Genomic DNA, 26,800 nt, shown 5'->3' on the forward strand with positions numbered 1-26,800 from the left:
ATTTGGCAGTACGTCCAACAGGGCTCACGTATAACAGACCACGTGTAACCACGCCAGCCCAGGACCTCCACATCCGGTTTCTTCACCTGCGTGGTAGTCTGAGACCAGCCACCCGGACAGCTGATGAAACTGAGGAGTATTTATGTCTGTAATAAAGCCCTTTTGTGGGGAAAGCCTCATTCTGATGGTGGGCCTCTGCCCAATGAATTTATTTGAATTGACTAATTTCCTTATATGAACTGTAACAGTAAAATCGATGAATGTGTTGAATGCTGAGTTTATATTTTTGTGCAGTATATTTATGTTAGTAAGAAAGTAAAATGCAGTGTGAGGCGCTATGTCAATGTGCTAAATATTGCTCCCTATTTTGCCTAGAAATTTTGTTCAGTGACTTAAATAAATGATCATTTCAAAAAAGTGTTTGGTTTCGTCTCATGCATCTGCTCTCCACTCTGGAAAATGCTGCAGTTACACAAGAGGGACATAGAGGGCGCTACTCTTCATTCTTTGAAAAAGCGTTGCTTAGCAACACATAAACTAGACTGAAAAGGTTAGGCTTTTGAGAGTACCCTGACAAGAGAGGTGAGTTTATCCAAATGTCACGACACTAGCTAATTTAAGAAGCATCAAATTCAAAATAACTGTATTTGACTTGTGTTTCCTTTCCACCATTCATCGTGATGAAAATTATTTCTCTTCGCTCATGACTTTGTATACATGGTAACAACATTGCCAGTCAAGTCATTCTGACATCTTGAGAAAGTTACTGTAACGTTAGCTAGCTAAGTTTGCAATGGAAATTAGCTAGTAAGCTATCTCTCTAACTAACGAATTGCTATACTTGTCTTGTTAACAGCATGCTAATATTTATTTGGAATAAGCTTCGTTGAAACCTGATTAACTAAATTACTGCTGAACCCTCTGGCAAGCTACCAGAGGAAGCGTTTTCATTTTTATATATTGATGCGCGACAAGGAAATTACACATGACAAACTTACCCAGTGGAAATAAAACATTTAACGTTAGAACATGTCGTCTTCAGAATGAGCACTGGACGAACTATGGAGGGCGCGGGTTGTGTGACCTGGTGGGGATTCAGTCCTGCTCTTGACCTCCTGTGCAGAGGTGAGGATGACGTGCCTTGGCCTTGTTCTTACCTACGTTCATTTTTTTATAGAAATACCACAATATCGCTAATACATATAGAAATATTCTTGCAGGAGATGTTATGTTCACTGCATTATCATATAACAGGAAGTATTCTCGTTAGTGCTACAGCTTCCAAAGCTTATCTTCTTATTTGGCAAAGTGATATGTTATGTTGTATTTTTGTTTTAACCAGTGCAAAATGAATCCCTTACCCAAAACAATTGGCCACACACTGGTTGAATTAACATTGCTTCCGGGTCATTTCAATGAAATTACGTTGAACCAATGTGGAACAGATTTCGAATTGTTAGTGACTGTGAGTGAGCTTGGGTAAGGGATACCATGATGTCTTGCCAGCTGTTTGCAACAATAATAAGCCACAATATTGCAGATTGCTGCATTTTAATCCCAATGTAAATCAATCCCCTTGTCATATTAATGGTGAAGTCTCTCTCTCTCTCATGATCTCTCTCTTGCTCAGGCTCAGAGAGGCAGGAGGGTGAGGTAAATGTTCTACTGGTGGGCAGTGGCGACCCAAGACACATACTCAAGACCATTGCTGGCCTGAGAGACACAGATACCCTTCATGTGAGTTACACCATGTGTAACCTTAATGTCTGACAGTCCCTGTTAGTAACACAATAACACCATAATGTCGCTGCGCTATGTTAATAGCATGTGCCTCTTGAGTGCCCAAACCAAGGGATTTCAGTCTTTCGTGTCTTCAGTGGTTGGACTGAATTTGCAGCGCCAATATTAAGTCTACGGTTATCTTTTTCGTACTCCAGCAACAAAAAAAAAATCCAAATAAACTATCACCTGTCTCTGTTTCCTGGCAGATATGGGTGATAGAGAATAGTATGGACGTGGTGGCTCGACAACTGCTGCTCCTCTTTCTGGCTCTGACACCCCAGGAGAGCATGGGACTTCACGGTTAGTTCTTATAGCGATAAACCATAGACTATCCATAGAAACTGCAATATAAAAATCTAAGTACCCTTATATCCACTAATGGGATGCAAAAACGACATTCTTTTCTGATGCATGTTACAATACATTCTGACCTTGTATGTTAAGTTAGGTTTAAATCCTGTTGTGCTTGGTGTGCTTATTATACTGTGTCTGTATTCCCAGAAAAGACTGAGGTTTTCCTGGAGTTGTTTGGTAACAGTGAGGTCCGCAGTCAGACAGAGGAGATACTGAGACACGTGGCGTCAGAACTGTCTCTCTCAGTCACTGAGACACTAGAAACACCCACAAATCCCTGCCTGGACACCACTCATCTCAGAGTGAGGAACTGTCCGTCTTTCTGCCTACCTGTCTGTCAGAGTTTATATTTCAATTCTTGGAAATTGACGACCATTTTTTATTTTTTTATCTACCATCACAATAAATTTGGGGACAGAGTGAATATGAGGAATCTTATATTGATAAATGACCACTGAGCTTATAAACCAGTGTTCTTCCACCGTTTCCAATGCTTCAATTATCCATAATCCATAAATCCCATTTAACTTTTACCTTTAAACTTTAACAGTTCAAGGAGCGCGACGATTTGGACAGGATATTCAAGCAATGGATCCACCCTCCTCCATCTGCACGTTCTGCCCATGTATCAATAGTCAAGGCCTGGGACGGCCGGGTCCGGCAGCACCTGGGCACCCGCTATGACTCTAGGGCGGGCTGCTTCGACTGGGACCTCACCATGAAGCTACACCAAAAAGGGGTATGTATGTGTTAGCCTGCAGGTCCCATACATGCCCTGACAAAGGTAGTGAAGTTGGCACATTTTGTGACAAGATTAGGCATAGTGCAGCACAATCAAGGGATGATTGTCAGTGAATCAGACTATTAAAGTCCTCATGTTCTTTCCCTTTCCCGCTCTCTCCTCACATCAGTGTGGTGTCATCAACAAACAGCACTACAAACTATGGAGGGAGCGAGGCGTGGCCTTTGAGATGAGGGAGGGCATCTATCAAATGGCCAATGAGAGCTTACTCTCTACGCGAGTATTCAGTCATGTAAGTTATTGTTTCTTTGGTAAAACTATAATTTTGACGATTTTGTCGATGCCAATGTTGGCGTAAATAATGGTGGTGTATCATTACCCTCTTCTTCCTTGTGTCTGTGTGTGTGTGTGTGTGTGTGTGTGTGTGTGTGTGTGTGTGTGTGTGTGTGTGTGTGTGTGTGTGTGTGTGTGTGTGTGTGTGTGTGTGTAGAGGGGTGACAAAATGGCACTGAGGGGATACTGGGGAGACATTGTGTCCAGTCCTTACCTCTCCTTTGGCATCGAGACAGATGACGAGAAACTGATGCAGAAACAGAATGGGCAACACGTCAAGGTAATAACATGTTATAACATTGTCTAAACATTGCAATTCTTTGTATTAACTTGTAATAATATTGTGTTTATTGGTAAAGGGTAGATAGTGAGGAGAGGAATATCTAAATATTATATCTCATAAATAATTAAGCTTTATGTCTTTATCTTGTTAGATGAGCCTATGATATTGTATTGTGTACAGTACCAGTCAAAAGTTTGGACACGCCTACTAATTCCAGGCTTTTTCTTTATTTTTACTATTGTCTACATTGTAGAATAATAGTGACGACATCAACACTATGAAATAACACATATGGAATTATGTAATAACCAAAAAAGTGTTAAACAAATCAAAATATATTTTATATTTGAGATTCTTCAAAATAGCCACCCTTTGCCTTGATGACAGCTTTGCACACTCTTGGCATTCTCTCAACCAGCTTCATGAGGTAGTCACCTGGAATGCATTTCAATTAACAGGTGTGCCTTGTTAAAAGTTAATTTGTGGAATTTCTTTCCTTCTTAATGCGTTTGAGCCAATCAGTTGACAGACACATCTCAACATCAACTGTTCAGAGGAGACTGTGTGAATCAGGCCTTCATTGTCAAATTGCTGCAAAGAAACCACTACTAAAGGACACCAATAAGAAAAAGAGACTTGCTTGGGCCAAGAAACATGAGCAATGGACATTAGACCGGTGGAAATCTGTCCTTTGGTCTGATGAGTCCAAATTGGAGATTTTTGGTTCCAACCGCCGTGTCTTTGTGAGACGCAGAGTAGGTGAGCGGATGATCTCCTCGTGTGGTTCCCACCGTGAAGCATGGAGGAGGAGGTGTGATGGTGTGGGCGTGCTTTGATGGTGACACTGTCTGTGATTAATTTGGAATTCAAGGCACACTTAACCAGCATGGCTACCACTGCATTCTGCAGCGAAATGCCATACCATCTGATTTGCGCTTTTTGGGACTATCAATTGTTTTTCAACAAGACAATGACCCAACACACCTCCAGGCTGTGTAAGGGCTATTTGACCAAGAAGAAGAGTGATGGAGTGCTGCATCAGATGACCTGGCCTCCACAAGCACCTGACCTCAACCCAATTGAGATGTTTTGGGATGAGTTGGACCGCAGAGTGAAGGAAAAGCAGCTAACAAGTGCTCAGCATATGTGGGAACTCCTTCACGACTGTTGGAAAAGCAATCCTCATGAAGCTGATTGAGAGAATGCCAAGTGTGTGCAAAGCTCTCATCAAGGTAAAGGGTGGCTACTTTTAAGAATCTCAAATATAAAATATATTTTGATTTGTTTAACACTTTTTAAGTTACTACATGATTCTATATTTGTTATTTCATAGTTTTGATGTCTTCACTATTATTCTACAATATAGAAAATAGTTACAAATAAAGAAAAAGCCTTGAATGAGTTGGTGTGTCCAAACTTTTGACAGGTGCTGTATGTATATTTAAAAAAAATGAAAAACCATGTTTTCATCTAGCCATTTTTATGCTTAAAGTACCTTTCAGATAGAAAACTCATGACAGGCTTGATAGAAACAGAAAATTGTCAGCAAACTTTCCTAGATGACAAATGGCAGTGGAAACGCTTTTTGACGCAATTGTTGATAAACGTCATGCCGAAGTAAACTGCAGTCACTTGATGCTATGTTGTGTGGTCCTGTCACTCAGACTTGGAAAAGCATGCAAAGAAGTCTACAAATTAAATAAGTTATAATGACCTTCACAGGGTGGTGACAGTACAAGCTGAAAGCTTGATACTCATTTCCATTAAATACCGAGTATCCTAATTTCTTTACTGTTGACATGATTATCAGTGCTTGGCTGCCAATTGAGAATTATCCCACTGGGCACAGATGTCAATTCAACGTGTATTCCACGTTGGTTCAACGTAATTTAGTTGAACTGACGTGGAAACAATGTTGATTCAACCAGTGTGTGCCCAGTGGGATTGTTCTCTTAGCCATATTCTCATCATGCACTGTATCTGCGAGCCGTTGGCTAGAATGCATGTGCTCTCCAGACCAGAGTGGGCTAATTTGCTGTTTATCGCAATACTTTTTGTGGTTTAAACCTTTCAGAGTTAAAAATGGGATGGAAACACACAAAAAATCGTTCATTTTTTTTTATTGGGTAAATTAAAAGTTGTTTGGCAAATTTTTGTTAAATGTGCACTACAACATTACACCCAGTTTTTTATTCGCAAAAAGACAGTTTGATGGAAACACCTCTGCCGGTAAAATGTGCATATCTATCGAATATTCGAATATTCGCTGGAAAATATTTTGACAAATGAATGGAAACCTAGCTAGATAGGATTTAAAATGTATCCATTTATTTTCCCCTCCCTCTCATGCCACTTTCTCTCCATCGCTGACAGACAGCCCAGGATATCTCGTATGTGAACGTTCAGGCGCTGTTCAAGTCTTTGTCCTGTAGAGGAGGCACTCCCCCTACTCAGACATGCAGTGAGGAGGGGAATGCACTTGTAGCACTGGAGCCAGTGTCACAACCAGAGGCTCATCACAAATCACAAATCAACGGTAAAACTCCCAATGCTGAACATTGCCTTGAATAGCACTGTTGTATACTATGTCCTGCTCCACTAAGCTATAGTATATAGCCTATAAAGTTGGTGTTGACTGCAAAGTATTATACCATATACCTGATACAGTTAAATACTGTACAACCCACTATTACACTATGTATTTTATCTTATAAAATTAATTGTATTATGTATATTTATTTTATCTTATACAATAAAACTATTTCAGAACTTATGCACCTGAATGGGGTGTCAGTGACTTTCCTGCCCCTGGACTCTCTCTCCAAACTGCCAGAGAAACAGAAATACTTCCACTTTTTCAACAGCATCTACTGTGCTGCCAGGTACTCCAGCAACGTTCCCTATTCATTTCAAAACATCGATTATCACACAAGCGTATTTATAAAAACCTATTACCATTGTGAACTCCATGACCTGGAATGAGGAACAGTGTATTATGTGAAACTCAATCCCTTCTTGGGATCCTCACTCGAGCAGTGAGGGTTACTGTGGCTCCATGGTTCTGCTGCCAGTGAGTTTTATAGCATGTATCTCTCTCTCTCTTCCTCATTCCTCTTCTTCACTGTGAAGTATGGTGCACCATTTGAGCCCGACACTGAGACAGATTGCTGCACCCAAAGCCTCCCTCGTGGTGGAGCTGGCCAAGTGAGTTTCTGTCATACTTGTGACTGTTGCCATGGCAACATGCGGGACTTCTAGACAAGACAGATTTACTTATTGTATTTCACTCATTGTGCAATGCTCATTATATTTTACCGTGTTTGCAAATCAGTTTGTATTCACCCACACAATAATTGGTTAATTGCACATCATACTTTTAATTGCAATTAACATAAGAATATACACTTAAAATTGTCAACGGGTGATTTGCTGCTATTGACAGGTCACGATTTTTCCTATCCATTATTCCTGTGTTTGAGGCTGTTCAGTGACTGTGTCCTCTCCATGTCTCAGGTACCTATTGGATCTTACCAAGGAGCAGGAGGTGGGGTTTGCTGAGAAAGTCGGTGACGTCGCCAAAGAGGCGGGGTTTGAGCCCTCACAGGAGGAGAAGAGGGATGTTTATGCCACGTTCACGCTACAGGAGGAGTGAATGTGTTCTGTTCCATCAGGCACTCTATGCTTTACTCCTCTGACACTTCAACCCGTTTGATTAGGTAGGTCTTCAGTACTGCAAGAGGGGCAGAGCTATATACTGAAAATGTGTACAGATGAGACAATTCTGTTCATAGCTGATTGAAAACAAAAGTAACATTTTGTGAGAGTTCAATCACATTTTAGGCCTGTTGATCCATCTGTTTTGATCTTACTTCTGTTCATTGCCTATTAAATGAGAGCATGTCTGCTTCACGAATGATTCCATGGACCTGTAGGTGAGTTGTACCCATTTGTAGCCTACCCAATTCCCTCTAGTGTTACAGAAGTAAAGATAACTTGTTTTGTTAAATATATACATGTTTTAATGAGTACAGTAATACATAGAATCTGTTTCAGTTAATGTCACACAGTAAATTGTGTCACCTCAATGAGTTCAAGAGAAAAATGTTGAGACATTGTTTTTGTAACGCTTTCCTGAAACAGAATATATGGTCTTCTTTCTTCACTGCTTCCACTGTGTGCTCACTTCCAGCGACCTCCAACCTTTCCCTTACCATGGACCTTTTTACTGCAGAGATAGAGGGAGCTTGGGTGTGAAAAAAGCAGAGGGTTTTCTAATGATCAATTAGCCTTTTAAAATGATAAACTTGGATTAGCTAACACAATGTGCCATTGGAACACAGGATTGATGGGTGCTGATAATGGGCCTCTGTACACCTATGTAGATATTCCATAAAAAATCTGCCGTTTCCAGCTACAATAGTAATTTACAAAATTAACAATGTCTGCACTGTATTTCTGATCAATTTGATGTTATTTTAAATGGACAAAAGAATGTGCTTTTCTTTCAAAATAAGAACATTTCTTAGTGACCCCAAACTTTTGAACAGTAGTACACACACACTACCAGTCAAAAGTTTGAACACACCTACTCATTCAAGGGTTTCTTTATTTTTGACTATTTTCTACATTGTAGAATAATAGTGAAGACATCAAAACTATATAATAACATATGGAATCATGTAGTAACCAAAAAAAAGTGTTAAACAATTCAAAATATATTTTAGAATGTTCAAAGTAACCACCCTTTTCCTTGATGACAGCTTTGCACACTCTTGGCATTCTCTTAAGCAGCTTCACCTGGAATGTTTTTCCAACAGTCTTGGAGTTCCCACATATGCTGAGCACTTTCCTTCACTCTGCGGTCCAACTTATCCCAAACCATCTCAATTGGGTTGAGGTCGGGTGATTGTGGAGGCCAGGTCATCTGATGCAGCACTCTATCACTCTCCTTCTTGGTCAAATAGCCCTTACACAGCCTGGAGGTGTGTTGGGTCATTGTCCTGTTAAAAAAACAAATGATAGTTCCACTAAGCGCCAACCGCCAACCAGATGGGATGGCGTATCGCTGCAGAATGCAGTGGTAGCCATGCTGGTTAAGTGTGCCTTGAATTCTAAATAAATCACTGACAGTGTCACCAGCAAAGCACCATCACACCTCCTCCATGCTTCACGGTGGGAACCACACATGAGGAGATCATCCGTTCATCTACTCTGTATCTCACAAAGACACGGCGGTTGGAACCAAAAATCTCAAATTTGGACTCAGACCAAAGGACAGATTTCCACCGGTATAATGTCTATTGCTCGTGTTTCTTGGCCCAAGCAAGTCTCTTCTTATTGGTGTCCTTTACTAGTGGTTTCTTTGCAGGAATTTGACCATGAAGGCCTGATTCACATAGTCTCCTCTGAGCAGTTGATGTTGAGATGTGTCTGTTACTTGAATTCTGTGAAGCATTTATTTGAGCTGCAATTTCTGAGGCTGGTAACTCTAATTAACTTATCCTCTGCAGCAGAGGTAACTTTGGGTCTTCCTTTCCTGTGGCGATCCTCATGAGAGCTAGTTTCATCATAGCGCTTCATGGTTTTTGCGACTGCAAGAAACCTTCCAGGTTCTTGAAATGTTCCGCATTGACTGACCTTCATGTTTTAAAGTAATGATGGACTGTCGTTTCTCTTTGCTTATTTGAGCTGTTCTTGCCATAATATGGACTTGGTCTTTTACTAAATAGGGCCATCTTCTGTACACCACCCCTACCTTGTCAAAATACAACTGATTGACTCAAATGCATTAAGAAGGAAAGCAATTCCACAAGGCACACCTGTTAATTGAAATGCATTCCAGGTGGCTACCTCATGGAGCTGGTTGAGAGAATGCCAAGAGTGTGCAAAGCTGTCATCAAGGCAAAGGGCGGCTACTTTGAAGAATCTCAAATATAACATATATTTTGACTTGTTTAACACTTTTTTAGTCACTACATGATTCAATGTGTTATTTCATAGTTTTGATGTCTTCACTATTATTCGACAATGTAGAAAATAGTAAAAATAAAGAAAAACCGTAGAATGAGTAGATGTGTCCAAACTTTACTGGTACTGCATTATATATCCTTACATAACCTACATTTCCTGTCCTCTAACTCTATTCTGCTTTCAGGTATTAGAGGACACATTCAAAGTTTGAGGAGTTGGCACAGCATGCAATTGTCATATAACCTGCAAAGAACGCTAAAATATTTTGTTTTCCTATTGGCAGCTGATTTTAATGTATGTTCTATAAACATTCAGTGCTATAAACATTCAGTGCTAAGGCAGACAGAATTTGAGAAATGCACTTACAATTTCTGGGCATGAGAAATTCTATTCAGAAGAATGTTTATCTGCAAAAATAATATAAAAGGCATTTCAACACACATAACAAATACTTTAAGGGCTAACCAGACTAAAGAGGACATTCCAGGGGGGAAAACTACACTGAAACGTTAACGTAAATAACTGGTGTACAATCGCAGTCTCCTCACCTCGTATTTCTGTCGTCTCGTCTTTTCAGTCAGGTCAAATTTGTCCGACTCGAGCTGGTAAATCCACTCCCACATCTCTTTAGCTCTCTCCCTGAGAAGACACAGAGCATTAGGAGTCAGAGAAGGAGGACTTGTCCTCTCAATCGTAGCTCACTCAGGAGAACATTGACTTTGATAATGCAAGTGAAGTTCATTGAAGCCTAGTATTCTATTTGTAGGTGTAAGAACCTATGCTGGAGATGAGACATTGACCAGTGTCATCACCGGGTACCATAACGACTTTGAGCGCCAGCGAGGGGGAGCGGGAGCAGGCATGACAGAAGGCTCTGGCTCCAATTTTAAGTATCCCCTTTCACTGCTTCAACAACAAATAATACATTCCAATCTCTAAGAGGGCATTAATTCCCTTTTCATACTATCATCCCAACCCGAACCTTACTGGGCTAACTCAGTTCTTTTCTAATTGTATTTTAATCTTAAACAGCACGGTTCAGGACCTATGGTAGATCCGTAACCAGGCCAGCGCAGTACAGCTCGGCTCAGCTTGGCTTGGCTCAGTAGTCCGAAAAGGATATCACTGACCTCAGGCCGTCCTCTCTCAGGTTGTCAATGGCGAGGGGTTTGCGTCTCTCCGCCAGTGTCTTCTGCTTGATCTCCCTCCCTGTTTGTCTCTTCCCTCTCCTCTGCTCTGCCTGGGGGGGGGCATCATCACCCACAACTCGATCAGTGATTAAACCAGCACTACGAGGGTTAATTCAGTTAACACATATTTCATACACACACATTTTCCCTCTTACACATACACACACACACAAACTAAGCACCTTCAGTATACTGTAAACGCTTACAACCAACAAAGTGTAAGCATTGGTAAAGATTATGCTTAAGAGCTATTCCACTAGTATCTTTGTCTCTGCAATATCATTAGCATTCTGACCTTTGCCAAGAAACCCCCAAAGTGAGCCCCCATGTTAGAGAGCACTTTCTTCTTCTTGGCGTCATCATCCGCCCTTTTCTTGGCTTCCTCGTCCTCCTTCCTCTGCCGCTCTTCCTGAGTAACAAAAATCAAATCTTTTTACAATAGTTTTATCATATCAACACGTATTCAATTGATTTCCGTGACTAATTGTTTTTGACTGCCAATGAACATTTACAACAGGTGCCTCGATAGTGCTAGCTTAAGCAGATGCTCTGTATTGCGGCTTAGGCCTACCGCAATTCTCGTCTGTCTGTCCCGTTCTTTTTCTGCTCGCACGCGCTGCTGCTCCGCTCTCTCTGATCTGCGGTTGTCCTGGAATAGAAACCAAGTGCAGACTCGCCTCGTAATAGTCATTAATTCCTTAATTTATACATACCACTACACTAATCACATATCAGCCTTTCCCTAAACACATACACATACATTATTCCCGGACATAGACTTGTCCATGGAGAATCCATGTATATACTGTATACACTATAGAGAGAGAGAGATGCCTGCAACAAGCACATTAAATGAAACATTAAAGAAAACATACAGGATAGAGGAGGGAGAGTGTGAGAGAGAGAGAGAGAGCGATGGGGTGATTGACCTACAATCCTGTCCTTGAGGCCAATGAGTTCTTCCTCTTCTTTCTTCCTCTGGTCAAAATGGACGTCGATCAGGGTCTGCAGCTCCAGAAGATCCTTCTCCATTCTTTTCCTGTGGATGTCCTGTCACAAACCAGAGTTCATGAATACAAGTCAATAAAATGGTCTATATATACATAAGGGACCATTTTCCACAACCCAGGTTAAGTTAAGTCCCAGACTTATAAGCATTTTCATTGGAGACTATTGAGAATGCTTTTTAGATCAGGACTAAAAACCGTACTTCCGGTTTGGAGCGAGCAGTCGCACTACGCTTCGCTCCACAGGTAATATTACACTTCACTACATTACAACGGCTTGATTTGTTTGATCTGAGCAATTCTTCTTAGCTAGCTACATAGCCGTCTTTGTATCAAAGATAATTGTGTAGTTTAGAGTAATTAGAGTAAATATCGAGGCTAGCTATCTTCGTCATCCTAACGTAGTCAACACTGCTAGCTGCTAGCTAGCTAGTCATCACTGCTAGCTAGCCAACTTCTACCGACTAGCAGCACTGCAGAAACTATTACATTACAACGTAACGACTTGATTAGTGTGGTGTTAGTGTTAGTTAGCCAGCTACATAGTTGTCTTTGCTGTCTCTATCTAAGATAATTGTGTAGTTTGAGTAATTATCGAGGTGAACTAGCCAGCCGCGGCGCCAGACTTAGTCAACACACCTAGTCATCATTAACCCACTGCTAGCTAGCCAACCGTTACCGACTAGCAGCGCTGTAGATACTAATACTTTACAACGGAACGATTTGACTAGTGCAGTGTTAGCTAGCTAGCTACTTAGTTGTCTTTGTCATAGCTTGATAATTGTGTAGTTTAGTAATTACCGAGGTTAGCTAGCCAGCCATTGAGGTCAGCTAGCTAGCTATTTCCGTCCCCCGCGACGCCATTTTTCCTAACCCTGCCAACTATTACCGACGAGCAGCATTGTAGAAACGAAATACATTACAAGGAACGTCTTGATTAGTGTTATGTTAGCTAGCTAGCTACAAAGTTGCTTTGTATCATGACAAGGGGTAGTACTGAAACTATCGAGGTTACCTAGCCAGCTACACGTTCAAAGTCAACAACGCAGCCACTGCTAGCTAGCCTACTCCACCAGCCAGCAGTACTGTATCATTTTCGTCATTTTAGTCAATAAGATTTTTGCAACGTAAGCTTAACTTTCTGAACATTCGAGACGTGTAGTCCACTTGTCATTCCAATCTCCTTTGCATTAGCGTAGCCTCTTCTGTAGCTTGTCTACTATGTGTCTGTCTATCCCTGTTCTCTCCCCTCTGCACAGGCCATACAAACGCTCCACACCGCGTGGCCGCTGCCACTCTAACCTGGTGGTCCCAGCGCGCACGACCCACGTGGAGTTCCAGGTCTCCTGCAGCCTCTGGAACTGCCGGTCTGCGGCCAACAAGGCTGAGTTCATCTCAGCCTATGCTACCCTCCAGTCCCTAGACTTCCTGGCGCTGACGGAAACATGGATTACCACAGAGAACACTGCTACTCCTACTGCTCTCTCCTCGTCTGCCTACGTGTTCTCGCATACCCCTAGAGCATCGAGCCAGCGGGGTAGTGGCACTGGAATCCTCATCTCTCCCAAGTGGACATTCTCTCTTTCTCCCCTGACCCATCTGTCTATCTCCTCATTTGAATTCCATGCTGTCACAGTTACCAGCCCTTTCAAGCTTAACATCCTTATCATTTATCGCCCTCCAGGTTCCCTTGGAGAGTTCATCAATGAGCTTGACGCCTTGATAAGTTCCTTTCCTGAGGATGGCTCACCTCTCACAGTTCTGGGTGACTTTAACCTCCCCACGTCTACCTTTGACTCATTCCTCTCTGCCTCCTTCTTTCCACTCCTCTCCTCTTTTGACCTCACCCTCTCACCTTCCCCCCCTACTCACAAGGCAGGCAATACGCTTGACCTCATCTTTACTAGATGCTGTTCTTCCACTAATCTCATTGCAACTCCCCTCCAAGTCTCTGACCACTACCTTGTATCCTTTTCGCTCTCGCTCTCATCCAACACTTCTCACTCTGACCCTACTCGGATGGTATTGCGCCGTCCCAACCTTCGCTCTCTCTCTCCCGCTACTCTCTCCTCTTCCATCCTATCATCTCTTCCCTCTGCTCAAACCTTCTCCAACCTATCTCCTGATTCTGCCTCCTCAACCCTCCTCTCCTCCCTCTCTGCATCCTTTGATTTCCTCTGTCCCCTATCCTCCAGGCCGGCTCGGTCCTCCCCTCCTGCTCCGTGGCTCGACGACTCATTGCGAGCTCACAGAACAGGGCTCCGGGCAGCCGAGCGGAAATGGAGGAAAACTCGCCTCCCTGCGGACCTGGCATCCTTTCACTCCCTCCTCTCTACATTTTCCTCTTCTGTCTCAGCTGCTAAAGCCACTTTCTACCACTCTAAACTCCAAGCGTCTGCCTCTAACCCTAGGAAGCTCTTTGCTACCTTCTCCTCCCTCCTGAATCCTCCTCCCCCTCCCCCCTCCTCCCTCTCTGCGGATGACTTCGTCAACCATTTTGAAAAGAAGGTTGACGACATCCGATCCTCGTTTGCTAAGTCAAACGACACCACTGGTCCTGCTCACACTGCCCTACCCTGTGCTTTGACCTCTTTCTCCCCTCTCTCTCCAGATGAAATCTCGCGTCTTGTGACGGCCGGCCGCCCAACAACCTGCCCACTTGACCCTATCCCCTCCTCTCTTCTCCAGACCATTTCCGGAGACCTTCTCCCCTACCTCACCTCGCTGGTCAACTCATCCTTGACCGCTGGCTACGTCCCTTCCGTCTTCAAGAGAGCGAGAGTTGCACCCCTTCTGAAAAAACCTACACTCGATCCATCCGATGTCAACAACTACAGACCAGTATCCCTTCTTTCCTTTCTCTCCAAAACTCTTGAACGTGCCGTCCTTGGCCAGCTCTCTTGCTATCTCTCTCAGAATGACCTTCTTGATCCTAATCAGTCAGGTTTCAAGACTGGGCATTCAACTGAGGCTGCTCTTCTCTGTGTCACGGAGGCTCTCCGCACTGCTAAAGCTAACTCTCTCTCCTCTGCTCTCATCCTCCTAGACCTATCTGCTGCCTTTGATACTGTGAACCATCAGATCCTCCTCTCCACCCTCTCCGACCTGGGCATCTCCGGCGCGGCCCACGCTTGGATTGTGTCCTACCTGACAGGTCGCTCCTACCAGTTGGCGTGGCGAGAATCTGTCTCCGCACCACGTGCTCTCACCACTGGTGTCCCCCAGGGCTCTGTTATAGGCCCTCTCCTATTCTCGCTATACACCAAGTCACTTGGCTCTGTCATATCCTCACATGGTCTCTCATATCATTGCTATGCAGATGACACACAATTAATCTTCTCCTTTCCCCCTTCTGACAACCAGGTGGCGAATCGCATCTCTGCATGTCTGGCAGACATATCAGTGTGGATGACGGATCACCACCTCAAGCTGAACCTCGGCAAGACGGAGCTGCTCTTCCTCCCGGGGAAGGACTGCCCGTTCCATGATCTCGCCATCACGGTTGACAACTCCCTTGTGTCCTCCTCCCAGAGTGCTAAGAGCCTCGGCGTGACCCTGGACAACACCCTGTCGTTCTCCACTAACATCAAGGCGGTGACCCGATCCTGTAGTTTCATGCTCTACAACATTCGCAGAGTACGACCCTGCCTCACACAGGAAGCGGCGCAGGTCCTAATCCAGGCACTTGTCATCTCCCGTCTGGATTACTGCAACTCGTTGTTGGCTGGGCTCCCTGCTTGTGCCATTAAACCCCTACAACTCATCCAGAACGCCGCAGCCCGTCTGGTGTTCAACCTTCCCAAGTTCTCTCACGTCACCCCGCTCCTCCGCTCTCTCCACTGGCTTCCAGTCGAAGCTCGCATCCGCTACAAGACCATGGTGCTCGCCTATGGAGCTGTGAGGGGAACGGCACCTCCGTACCTTCAGGCTCTGATCAGGCCCTACACCCAAACAAGGGCACTGCGTTCATCCACCTCTGGCCTGCTCGCCTCCCTACCTCTGAGGAAGCACAGTTCCCGCTCAGCCCAGTCAAAACTGTTCGCTGCTCTGGCACCCCAATGGTGGAACAAGCTCCCTCACGATGCCAGGACAGCGGAGTCAATCACCACCTTCCGGAGACACCTGAAACCCCACCTCTTTAAGGAATACCTGGGATAGGATAAAGTAATCCTTCTAACCCCCCCTTAAAAGATTTAGATGCACTATTGTAAAGTGGTTGTTCCACTGGATATTATAAGGTGAATGCACCAATTTGTAAGTCGCTCTGGATAAGAGCGTCTGCTAAATGACTTAAATGTAATGTAAATGACTATGATTAATCTGGGTCTGGGAAACTGTCCGTAAGTGTGATCAGAAAAGTAAAACAAAAACACAGAGATAAAACCCACATGTAGGCTCACGTCAAAGTCCACCCTATCCCCCTCAGGATTTTTGGGGGCAGCGAGCTGGGAGACCATGGGCCTGTAAAACAAGATGAAGTAAATGAGTTACATCAGGATTAAACACACTGACAACCTAAATGCCAAACGACGAAATATACTTAAATTACTACTAAAGTATTTGCCTTTGTTAAACTGTACATGTTGTACTTTGTACTGTAAAGATACATTCAATTAAAATTGTTCTATTTAATTATATGTTTTGTATTCAGATACAATATGAAATCAAACTTCAATAGACGGTTTTACCAAATACAGCTTAGACCTAGTCCTGGACTAAAAGGTGCTTTCAATGAAGATTCTCCATTGAGAATATTTTTTGGCCAGGACTAGGCCTAATTTGTCTGGGAAATCGGCCCCAAGTGTTCTGTGTCATGACAGAGCAAATCCTCAAAAGAAAAAGAAACACAACTTAATTCACAAATTTAGTAGTAACTGTTAACTTGTGAAGACAGACGTACTTGTATTTAGGACGTTCCTCTTCTTCTTAGTACAAGGCGTGGAAGAAATGACAGAGAAAATCAATATCAAACCAAAACACAACTAATACTTTGCAACGGTCGATTTCAACTTCCTTGTAGGTAATTGGGTTGAGTGGGACTGGGATATCATCCTTCAAATTCGTTTTTTCAAATGAGAAATAAATGATAAACAGATATTACACACCAACAATGAACATGTTTACAATGGTGAACAAACTATTACAAAATAGGTAGGAGGGGAGAAAGGGAAAGTCAGACAGCGTTAGAAGACACTTTTAAGTCAGGCAGGTATGTTTGTGCACAACAGTGGCGTGTATTCATGGGTGCCAAGGGAAGCATAGCTTCCCCAAAAAATTGACCAAGATAAAAAACCCATACAAAATAACTTATCTTTCGTCTCAATGTGTTTCAGAAATGTTCTTCAATTCACAAGAGGCTGAATGTATCGCACCGGTGAAAGCATACGAGCGAACATAACAGCGCCCCTCTGTTTCAGTATGTATAGCCCATCTATCTGATGCTCTCTGGTCAAACATAGTATGACATTGTTGCTGCCCGTAGCATTGAATGCAAGGGAAGCCAGCGAGCAAAAAAGTATAAAATAATAGCCAATCAGCATTGAGTTAAACTGAGTGAGCGCAGATGTGAATGGTCCTGGCGCACCAAAAAAAAGGAGTCAAGGGAAGCCAGTTTGAAGCCAAACATCATTGACAGAAAAAAACTAGAATTGTTGCATCTTGTTGTGTCTATGTCCTCCGGTGGCTAGCTAGCTAAAATCGTGCCTTTCTTAAATTAGCCATGGATGGAGATAGGGATTTGAGCTTGTGGTTTTACTTAATTCTCCGTACTGGTCAATGATTATAACAGCGATTCTGATCCAACGATAAATTCATACATTGTGCCCCTGGCCTTAGAGGATGGAAGTTCAACATGTAGCTAGATGGATGTAGTAGACTAATGATAACTAGCTGGTCTGGCGCATCGTTGCTCATGAAATGAAGTTAGGCTAGCGCGCAAGCATTTTAGCCAGATAGCCTAGCACAACAAAAACTAAAAGCATGTACTGTATGACAGAGTCATAGCCTGTTTAGGGAATATGAAAAATGTGGGTGGCATTGGCATTTCTCTACAAGTAGGGTGAGTCAGCATGGTTTTCTACTTGCAAGCACACACACACACACACACACACACACACACACACACACACACACACACACACACACACACACACACACAGAAATCAATAACATGGACAGCCACATCATATTTAGCTTACATTGACTATAGTAAATCGTTTTTTGGTATCTTTTAGTTGTCATTGTATTAGACTAAGCATATGTGATTAGATGATGTTGAAATGTTGAAGTTGAAAGGGCGCTTGAATAGTGGCGGCAGCGCCTGTTTTCTTTGCAATTTTTCAAATCATTTTTTTTATTGAACCTTTATTTAGCTAGGCAAGTCAGTTAAGAGCAAATTCTTATTTACAATGACGGCCTACACCAGCCAAACCCAGGCGACGCTGCCCTATGGGACTCCCAATCACGGCCGGTTGTGACATAGCCTGGACTTGCGGTAACTCTCCGTGGTTCTAAATCAATATTCTTTTAATAGTCCGGAAATCTCAGAAACATTAACTTGATTGACCACGCTGTAGGTCATGTAACTGTTTGTTACTTGCAACATGCTTTGTGGACTTCACTGGACAGATTTTGCTCTCCGGTTTTGTGATGAAACAAAAGGCCTGATTGAATTTATTCTGCCACTGTGTCTTCTTATTGTCTCAGCCTTAGGCCAATATATCATGGTGGAAAGGCATATGAACTAACAGGTTAAAGAGCAAACAACACAATTATCACAACACATACAGTAGGTTGTAATATTGCTTTTTTTCCCTGGCTTCCCTGAGGATTTTACCCACGCACCACTACTGGTGTACAATACTTGACACTCTCTGTACTCTAAATGCTCTTGTCACGTCCTGACCAGCAGAGGGAGTAATTGTATTATATTTGGTTAGGACGTGGCAGAGGGGTATTTGTTTCATATGGTTCGGGTTGTGTGTGTTATTTAAGGGGTGTTTGGTTTATGTAGTCTGGGGTTTGAGTTATTGTTCTAGTGTTGGTTTTCTATGGTTTTCTAGTCTGTCTATTTCTGTGTGGTTTGTGTGGCTCCCGATCAGGAACAGCTGTACATCGTTGTTCCTGATTGGGAGTCATATATTAGATGCTTGATTTCACCTGGGGATTTGTGGGTTGTTGTATTTCGCATTGCTGTTATTATTTAGCCTGTGAAACTGTCGGTTTGTTGTTTTTCCCGTGTTCACTTTATTTAATAAATTAATATGATGAGCATGCAACCCGCTGCGCCTTTGTCCTCTCTCTCCTGTGACAGCTCTGGCTCTGTTCACCAGGATCAACACCAGGCCCAGGGAGAGAGGGAGAGACAGGGGAGAGGGAGAAACAGGGGACAGCCATGAATGGATCCAAGGGACACAAAAATAACTTATGTGGGGGAATGTTCATAAAACTTTACCATTGAGTTCATTACTCACTAACCCTCCATGATCGATGGGTGGTATTATTTGCTGTCCCTGAATATGAGGTTGACAGACATAGCAAAATACTATGTCTCTGAGTTTCCAGATAGTGGATTTAACGTGATGGTAAAGTTTATGAGCAGGGCCTTTGTTTTAACATATTCAACTGATAAGAGAATGACGCTCTTGTTGAGGAACATGTTCACAATCATATGTCCCTTCTAGAGAGATTGGTTGAGGGCATTTACTGTAATGTTTCAGGGTCTAAATGGAGTAATAATATTGTGAGGATGTGTAATATCAAGGATCATGTTAACATAAAGTTGTGACTCACCTCCTTCCTCCTCGTCCTCTGTGGAGCGAGTAGGTGAGAAAAATAACAGATAAGAGAGGAGTGGGTGGGTGAGATTGAGACAAAAAGACAAGTGACAGAAAATACCTTTACCCTCCTGCTGATCCCTTAAAAAAGAGAGAAAATATGTGTTATCAGTTTTAAATACATATGAACAACAAAGTATTGAATGCAGTTATAGAATATCACTAATAGTTCTTTTAATTAGAATAGTTGATGATTACTCACTCATTCTCTTCCTCTATGTCAGACATAGTTACTCTGAAGAGAGAGAGAGAGGGGGAGAGAGAGAGAGAGAAAGAGAGAGATGTGTGCAACAAACACAATTAACAAAACGTACAGGCCTCAGATGACCATTAGGAGAAACTACAGCATTTAACTAAGCAAAGGATCACGACCTCACTGTATAGAAGGGGACAGAGAGGCTGAGGGTGTGGCGGTATCAAGTTGCCCAGGATAAGAGGGGCATCAGCCGTTGAATTCCACTCAGTTGATTTAATTTACAAGAGTGACAGCAAGATGGAGAGATTTGGATGGGCCCCCATGCCACGATTTACACTAGCCAAATCAATTATGATAACTTTATCGCCTTGCACTGGGCTGAATTGTGGAGATAGCTTAAACACAAAGTCACAATGTAAACAAGACCTGTATTGCTATGATACAGTCAGGTCCAAAAGGATTTACACTCTTGATAAAGATGAGCAAAAAAGATTGTATAAAATATATTATACAAATAGTGAGCTATATTGTATGCCAAAAAAATTATGAACGTTTATAGAATTGTATACTAATACAATTGCTCAGAGAAATAGATTTTGTTAACAAGTAATTCAAAAAAATTCTCAAAAAGATGACTGCACTTAGCCTTTTTCTAAAATGTTTTATGAGATTGGAGGACACATTTGGTATTTTCTATTTTATTAGGATCCCCATTAGCTGTTGCAAAAGCAGCAGCTACTCTTCCTGGGGTCCACACAAAACATGAAACATGACATAATACAGAACATTCAATTTAATAGACAACAGCTCAAGGACAGAACTATATACATTTTTTATTTGTTACAAAAGGCACACGTAGCTGACATATCAATATATACACACAAACAATCTAGGTCAAATAGGGGAGAGGCGTTGTGCCGTGAGGTGTTGCTTTATCTGTTTTTTTTAAAACAGGTTTGCTGTTCACTTGAGCAATATGAGATGGAACGGAGTTCGATGCAATAATGGCTCTATATAATACTGTACGCTTTCTTGAATTTGTTCTGGATTTAGGGACTGTGAAAAGACCCCTGGTGGCATGTCTGGTGAGGTAAATGTATATGCCAAAGCTGTGTGTATGTTGACTATGCAAACAATTTGGGATTTTCAACACATTCATGTTTCTTATAAAAAGAAGTGATGCAGTCAGTCTCTCCTCAACTATTAACCAAGAGAGACTGGCATGCATAGTATTTATATCCGCCCTCTGATTACAATGAAGAGCAAGACGTACCACTCTGTTCTGGGCCAGCTGCAGGTTAACTAGGTCTCCTTGCAGCACTCAACCACACGACTGGACAACAATCAAGATAAGACAAAACTATAGCCTTTATATTTGCTTTTTGTGGTGTGGTGGTGTCTTTATTACTGGCCACCCATTCCAAAACAGACTGCAACTCTTTGTTAAGGGTTTCAGTGACTTCATTAGCTGTGGTTGCTAAATGTGTATATAGTTGAGTCATCAGCATACATGGACACATATGCTTTGTTTAATTCCAGCAGGAGGTCATTGATAAAAAAGAAAAGAGTAGGGCCTAGAGAGCTTCCCTGCGGTACACAACACTTTACAAGTTTGACATTAGAGAAGCTTCCATTAAAAAAAGCCCTTTGAGTTCTATTTGATAGTTAGATAGCTCTGAATCCACGATATGGCAGAGGTTGAAAAGCCATAACACATGCGTTCTTTCAACAACAGGCTATGATCAATAATATCAAAGGCTGCACTGAAATCTAGCAGTACAGCTCCCACAATCTTCTTATTGTCAATTTCTTTCAACCAATCATCAGTCATTTGTGTGAGTGCAGTACATGTTGAGTGCCCTTCTCTATAAGCATGCTGAAAGTTTGTTGTTAATTTATTTACAGAGAAAGAGCATTGTATTTGGTCGAACACAATTTTTTCCAAAAGTTTGCTATGAGCTGGCAGCAAGCTTGTAGGTCTGCTGTTAGAACCAGTAAAGGCCGCTTTACCACTCTAAGGTAGCGGAATTGCTTTGGCTTCCTCCCAGGCCTGAGGACAAAGACTTTCCTCTAGGCTCAGATTAAAGATATGACAGATAGGAGTGGCTATAGAGTCAGCTGCCATCCTCAGTAGCTTTCCATCTAAGTTGTCAATGTCATGAGGTTTGTCATTAACAATAATTTGATCGATAACAACAATTTTGACACCTCTCCCTCCCACACTGACTTTACACAGTTCAAACTTGCAATGCTTTTCTTTCATTATTTGTTTTTTTATGCATGAATACGATGGCTCACTGTTCGTTGTTGGCATTTTCTGCCTAAGTTTGCCCACTTTGCCAAAGAAGTAATCATTAAAATAATTGGCAACATCAAATGGTTTTGTGATGAATAAGCCATCTGATTCGATGAAAGATGGAGTTGAATTTGTCTTTCTACCCATAATTTCATTTAAAGTACTCCAAAGTTTTTTCCCATCATTCTTTATATTATTGATCTTGGCATCATAATACAGTTTCTTCTTCTTTTTGTTGAGTTTAGTTGCAAAATGTCTCAATTTGCAGTAGGTCAGATATGCAACCATACTTATTAGCCATCTCTTTCAACCATACAGTTGTTCAATTCCTCGTCAATCCATGGAGCCTTAACAGTTCTAACAGTCAGATTCTTAAGTGCAGTGTCTGGATGCTCCTTATTAATCACATCAGACCAACAAATATTTTTAACACCATCCACATAAGAGTCAGCAAAATATTTTGTATGATCTCTTATATACTTTTTTAGGCGCAGCGTTTGGAACTTTGGCGTATACTATATTGTGATTACTGCATCCAATGGGTACGGATACAGCTTTAGAACAAAGTTCTTCAATATTAGTAAAAATCTGATCGATACATGTTGATGATCTTTTTCCTGTAGTGTTTGTAAACACCCTAGGAGGTTGATTCATAATCTGAACCAGATTACAGGTACTGGTTACAGTGAGAAGCTTCTTCTTGAGCGGACAGCTTGATGAAAACCAGTCAATATTCAGCTCCCCAAGAAAGTAAACCTCTCTGTTTACATCACATACTGTACACTATCAAGCATTTCACACATATTATTTAGATACTGACTGTTAGCCCTTGGTGGACTTTAGCAACACCCCAAAAGAAAAGCCTTTAGACATGTCAAGTGAACCTGCAACCACAACATTTCAATAACACTTGACACATTGGGAGGGATCTTAGACCATTCCTCCATACAGAATCTTTCCAGATCCTTGATATCATTCATCTGCACTTATAGACTGCCCTCTTCAATTCAAAGCACAGGTTTTCAATGGGGTTAAAGTCCGGAGACTGAGATGGCTATTGCAAAATGTTCATTTTGTGGTCAATGAACCATTTACAGTGGCTTGCGAAAGTATTCCCCACTTGGCATTTTTCCTACTTTATTGCCTTACAACCTGGAATTAAAATATATTTTTGGGGGGGTTGTAACATTTGATTTACACAACATGCCTACCACTTTGAAGATGCAAAATATCTTTTATATAAGGCAAAAAAACTGAAAACTTGAGCGTGCCTAACTATTCAATTCCCCCCCCCCCCAAAAAAAAGTAAATACTTTGTAGAACCACCTTATGCTGCAAGTCTCTTGGGGTATGTCTCTATAAACTTGGCACATCTAGCCACTGGCATTTTTTCCCATTCTTCAAGGCAAAACTGCTCCAGCTCCTTCATGTTGGATAGGTTCCGCTGGTGTACAGCAATCTTTAAGTCATACCACAAATTCTCAATTGGATTGAGGTCTGGGCTTTGACTAGGCCATTCCAAGACATGTAAATGTTTCCCCTTAAACCACTCAAGTGTTGCTATAGCAGTATGCTCAGGGTCATCGTCCTGCGGAAGGTGAACCTCCATCCAAGTCTCAAATATCTGGAAGACAAACAGGTTTCCCTCAAAAATGTCCCTGTATTTAGTGCCATCCATCATTCCTTCAATTCTGACCAGTTTCCCAGTCCCTGCTGATGAAAAACTTCCCCACAGCATGATGCTGCCACCACTGTGCTTCACTGTGGGGATGGTGTTCTCGGGGTGATGAGAGGTGTTGTGTTTGCGCCAGACATAGCGTTTTCCTTGATGGCAAAAAAGCTCAATTTTAGTCTCATCTGACCAGAGTACCTTATTCCATGTGTTTGGGAAGTCTCCCACATGCCTTTTGGCGAACACCAAACGTGTTTCCTTATTTTATTCTTTAAGCAATGGCTCTTTCTGGCCACTTCCGTAAAGCCCAGCTCTGTGGAGTGTACGGCTTAAAATGGTCCTATGGACAGATACTCCAATCTCTGCTGTGGAGCTTTGCAGCTCCTTCAGGGTTACCTTTGGTCTCTTTGTTGCCTCTCTGATTAATGTCCTCCTTGCCTGGTCCATGAGTTTTGGGCGGCCCTCTCTTGGCAGCTTTTTAATAATGGATTTAATAGTGCTCTGTGGGATGTTCAAAGTTTCTGATATTTTTTTATAACCCAACTCTGATCTGTACTTCTCCACAACTTTGTCCCTGACCTGTTTGGAGAGCTCCTTGGTCTTCATGGTGCCGCATGCTTGGTGGTGCCCCTTGTTTAGTGGTGTTGCCTTTCAGAACAGCTGTATATATACTGAGATCATGTGACAGATCATGTGACACTTAGATTGCACACAGGTGGACTTTATTTAACTAATTATGTGACTTCTGAAGGTAATTGGTTGCACCAGATCTTATTTAGGGGCTTCATAGCAAAGGGGGTGAATACATACGCACGCACCACTTTTCCATTTTTTTTTTAAAATAATTTTTTCAAAGAAGTTAGTTTTTTCATTTCACTTCACCAATTTTGAGTATTTTGTGTATGTCCATTACATGAAATCCAAATAAAAATCAATTTCAATTACAGGTTGTAATGCAACAAAATAGGAAAAACACCAGGGGAGATGAATACTTTTGCAAGGTACTGTATTTGTGGATTTTTGTGTGTGCTTGAGGTTATTGTCTTGCTGGAAGATCCACTTGCGGCCAAGTTTCAGCCAGGTTTTTTGGGCTAAAATGTCCTTGTACTGGGTAAAGCTCATGATGCGGTTAACCTTAAAGAGGGCCCCAGGACCATTAATGACCCACCAACCATATTTTACAGTAGGTATGGGTTTCTTTTCTGCATATGCATTCTCATGTTGACACCAAACCCACCGCTGGTGTGCGTGGCCAAAGAGCTGAATTTTCATGTCATCCAATAAATGTAAACGCCTGAAGTTTGCTAAATGACATTGGCACTTAGATTGGAACCAATGCTCTGGTCATATGACATGAAGATAGAGCTCTTTGGCCATCTCATAAAACAATTTAGAAAAAGGCTCAGTGCCGTTATCCTCGCAAGGTGAGGTATTAAAAATTATTGAAAACAGGGGTGCCAATATATTTTTGGAGAAACAAAACATGAATACTTGTTAAACAAAATCTATTTTTCTGAGAAATTGTATTAGTGTAATTCTTTGGAGCATACAATATAGCTCAGTATTTGTATTATTTAGTTGTATACAGTCTTTTTTTGCTAATTTTTATCAAGGGTGCCAATAATTTGGGACCTGACTGTATATCACATGCATTTTCTCTCTTTTATACACAACTTGGAAGCCAATTTATATCCCAGTTATTTGTTATTTCAATAGGTTAGAATGTAAAGTCTACTTTATATACTGTAGGAGATCCTGTATATAGTCAGATTCAAAATTAGATGAATATTCATATAAGCCTAGCCTATACAGATTTAATGATTAATAAACATCCAGACCAATGCAGACCAGACAGCAGAACAATGAGGCAATTTTCTGACACCATCCCCAGATTACCCACAGTCAACAACTGGAGAGCTGCCTAGACCAACTTCCTTTGAGAGCATTAACTTGGAAGATCAAGGAATCAAGCTGGTTGAGTCATTTCTATCCCTCTATAGTTAGCATTTAGCCCTGACCTCAATGGATCAGTATGTGTGACTGAACAAACATGGTGCTGGAACGAAAGACAGACAGAGGATTGGGGAAGGATCACATCACATTGCTTCATTATTTTAGTGTGTTAGTCTGTTAAAGAACAGACAGACAGACAGACAGACAGACAGACAGACAGACAGACAGACAGACAGACAGACAGACAGACAGACAGACAGACAGACAGACAGACAGACAGACAGACAGACAGACAGAGCCAGATGAATAATCACTTAGGGCAACTGCAGTCCTCGGAGGCCAGACTGGTGTCACACTTTTCCCCCATCCCTAACAAACACAGCTGATTAAACTAATTGCATTCTAAAGTGAAGATCATGATTAGGTGATTATTGGAGTCAGGTGTGTTAGCTGGGGCTGGGGCAAAAGTGTGACAACAATCTGGCCCCGAGGACTGGAATTGCTCATCCCTAACTTAGAGCAACAGTGGACTGACTGGTGGTTTGAATGTCATTACAGTAAAACACCCGTGCCAGGTTTCATGCAAAGGCTTGTTGAAGTGCGGCACACTGCTTTACTGGCAATGTGCCTTTGAAAGGCAATTTCCCCAATTTTCGATGAGATTGCATTCATGGTAAACGCTCCCGATGTCGGCTCAAACAGTGTTGCAATACAACCATGAATAATCCCGGCCTTTGTTTTAGACAAGAAGGTGCACATACATTTAACAAACTGTTAAGCATAGAAAACACATGAACACAAGTTCATATATACATACAGTGCTTCCAGTTTGGTAGATGCTAGAAGTTGAAGGAACATTCCGTGAATAGGCCTACAATATTTGGTTTAGCTCATCCAACTACTTCCATGCCAAGTAACTTCAGAATAAACATAGCGTTCAACCACCGGCATCAACACCACATATTGAATCACGACACCAGCCAAATTTCTCAGACGTATATAATTCTTGTGGGAATAACTTACTCTCAGGTACTTCTAGCTACAGAGTCGCTGTAGCTACAGTTGCTATGGCCTGACAACAAGCAACATTCAAACACAGCATAGTGAGAACAATGAAAACGGTGAGAAGTCTTACCAGCCCCAAGAATAAAGATGGAAAAGACAATGATGCTTACTGGTGATGAGAG

General features: G+C 42.0%; 2 protein-coding genes across 2 annotated transcripts; one reads left to right on the forward strand and one right to left on the reverse strand.

The window, feature by feature from the left end:
* Positions 1 to 519: 519 nt before the first annotated feature.
* Positions 520 to 7,661, forward strand: LOC106579171 (dynein axonemal assembly factor 3). Its single transcript, XM_014158806.2, has 12 exons — positions 520 to 582; positions 1,043 to 1,125; positions 1,631 to 1,737; positions 1,989 to 2,082; positions 2,284 to 2,438; positions 2,687 to 2,875; positions 3,048 to 3,170; positions 3,369 to 3,491; positions 5,868 to 6,030; positions 6,262 to 6,376; positions 6,624 to 6,698; positions 7,008 to 7,661. The coding sequence occupies exons 2-12, from the start codon at positions 1,044 to 1,046 to the stop codon at positions 7,144 to 7,146; spliced, it is 1,365 nt and encodes a 454-aa protein (XP_014014281.1). The 5' UTR covers positions 520 to 582; position 1,043; the 3' UTR covers positions 7,147 to 7,661.
* Positions 7,512 to 26,800, reverse strand: LOC106579172 (troponin T, slow skeletal muscle). The gene is made up of 12 exons (XM_045702560.1): positions 26,749 to 26,800; positions 19,699 to 19,731; positions 19,558 to 19,577; positions 16,562 to 16,583; positions 16,050 to 16,122; positions 11,588 to 11,704; positions 11,226 to 11,303; positions 10,950 to 11,063; positions 10,595 to 10,704; positions 10,013 to 10,103; positions 9,831 to 9,871; positions 7,512 to 7,719 (listed from the first exon to the last, which is right to left on the reverse strand). Exons 2-12 carry the CDS (start codon positions 19,722 to 19,724, stop codon positions 7,674 to 7,676), a joined length of 738 nt encoding a protein of 245 aa, XP_045558516.1. The 5' UTR covers positions 19,725 to 19,731; positions 26,749 to 26,800; the 3' UTR covers positions 7,512 to 7,673.

Source organism: Salmo salar, chromosome ssa19 (genome assembly GCF_905237065.1).
Source record: "Salmo salar chromosome ssa19, Ssal_v3.1, whole genome shotgun sequence".
NCBI lineage: Eukaryota > Metazoa > Chordata > Actinopteri > Salmoniformes > Salmonidae > Salmo > Salmo salar.

Excerpts from the sequence above, each read along its gene's own strand:
- LOC106579172 (XM_045702560.1), bottom strand. The coding sequence starts at position 19,724 with ATGTCTGACATAGAGGAAGAGAATGA. Across the intron at positions 16,584-19,557 it reads GGATCAGCAGGAGGGTAAAG|AAGAGGAACGTCCTAAATAC; the intron begins GTATTTTCTGTC and ends TGTACTAAGAAG. Across the intron at positions 11,304-11,587 it reads TTGGCCTCAAGGACAGGATT|GACAACCGCAGATCAGAGAG; the intron begins GTAGGTCAATCA and ends TTTCTATTCCAG.
- LOC106579171 (XM_014158806.2), top strand. The coding sequence starts at position 1,044 with ATGAGCACTGGACGAACTATGGAGGGCGCGGGTTGTGTGACCTGGTGG. Across the intron at positions 2,083-2,283 it reads GGAGAGCATGGGACTTCACG|AAAAGACTGAGGTTTTCCTG; the intron begins GTTAGTTCTTAT and ends CTGTATTCCCAG. Across the intron at positions 2,876-3,047 it reads TGAAGCTACACCAAAAAGGG|TGTGGTGTCATCAACAAACA; the intron begins GTATGTATGTGT and ends TCCTCACATCAG.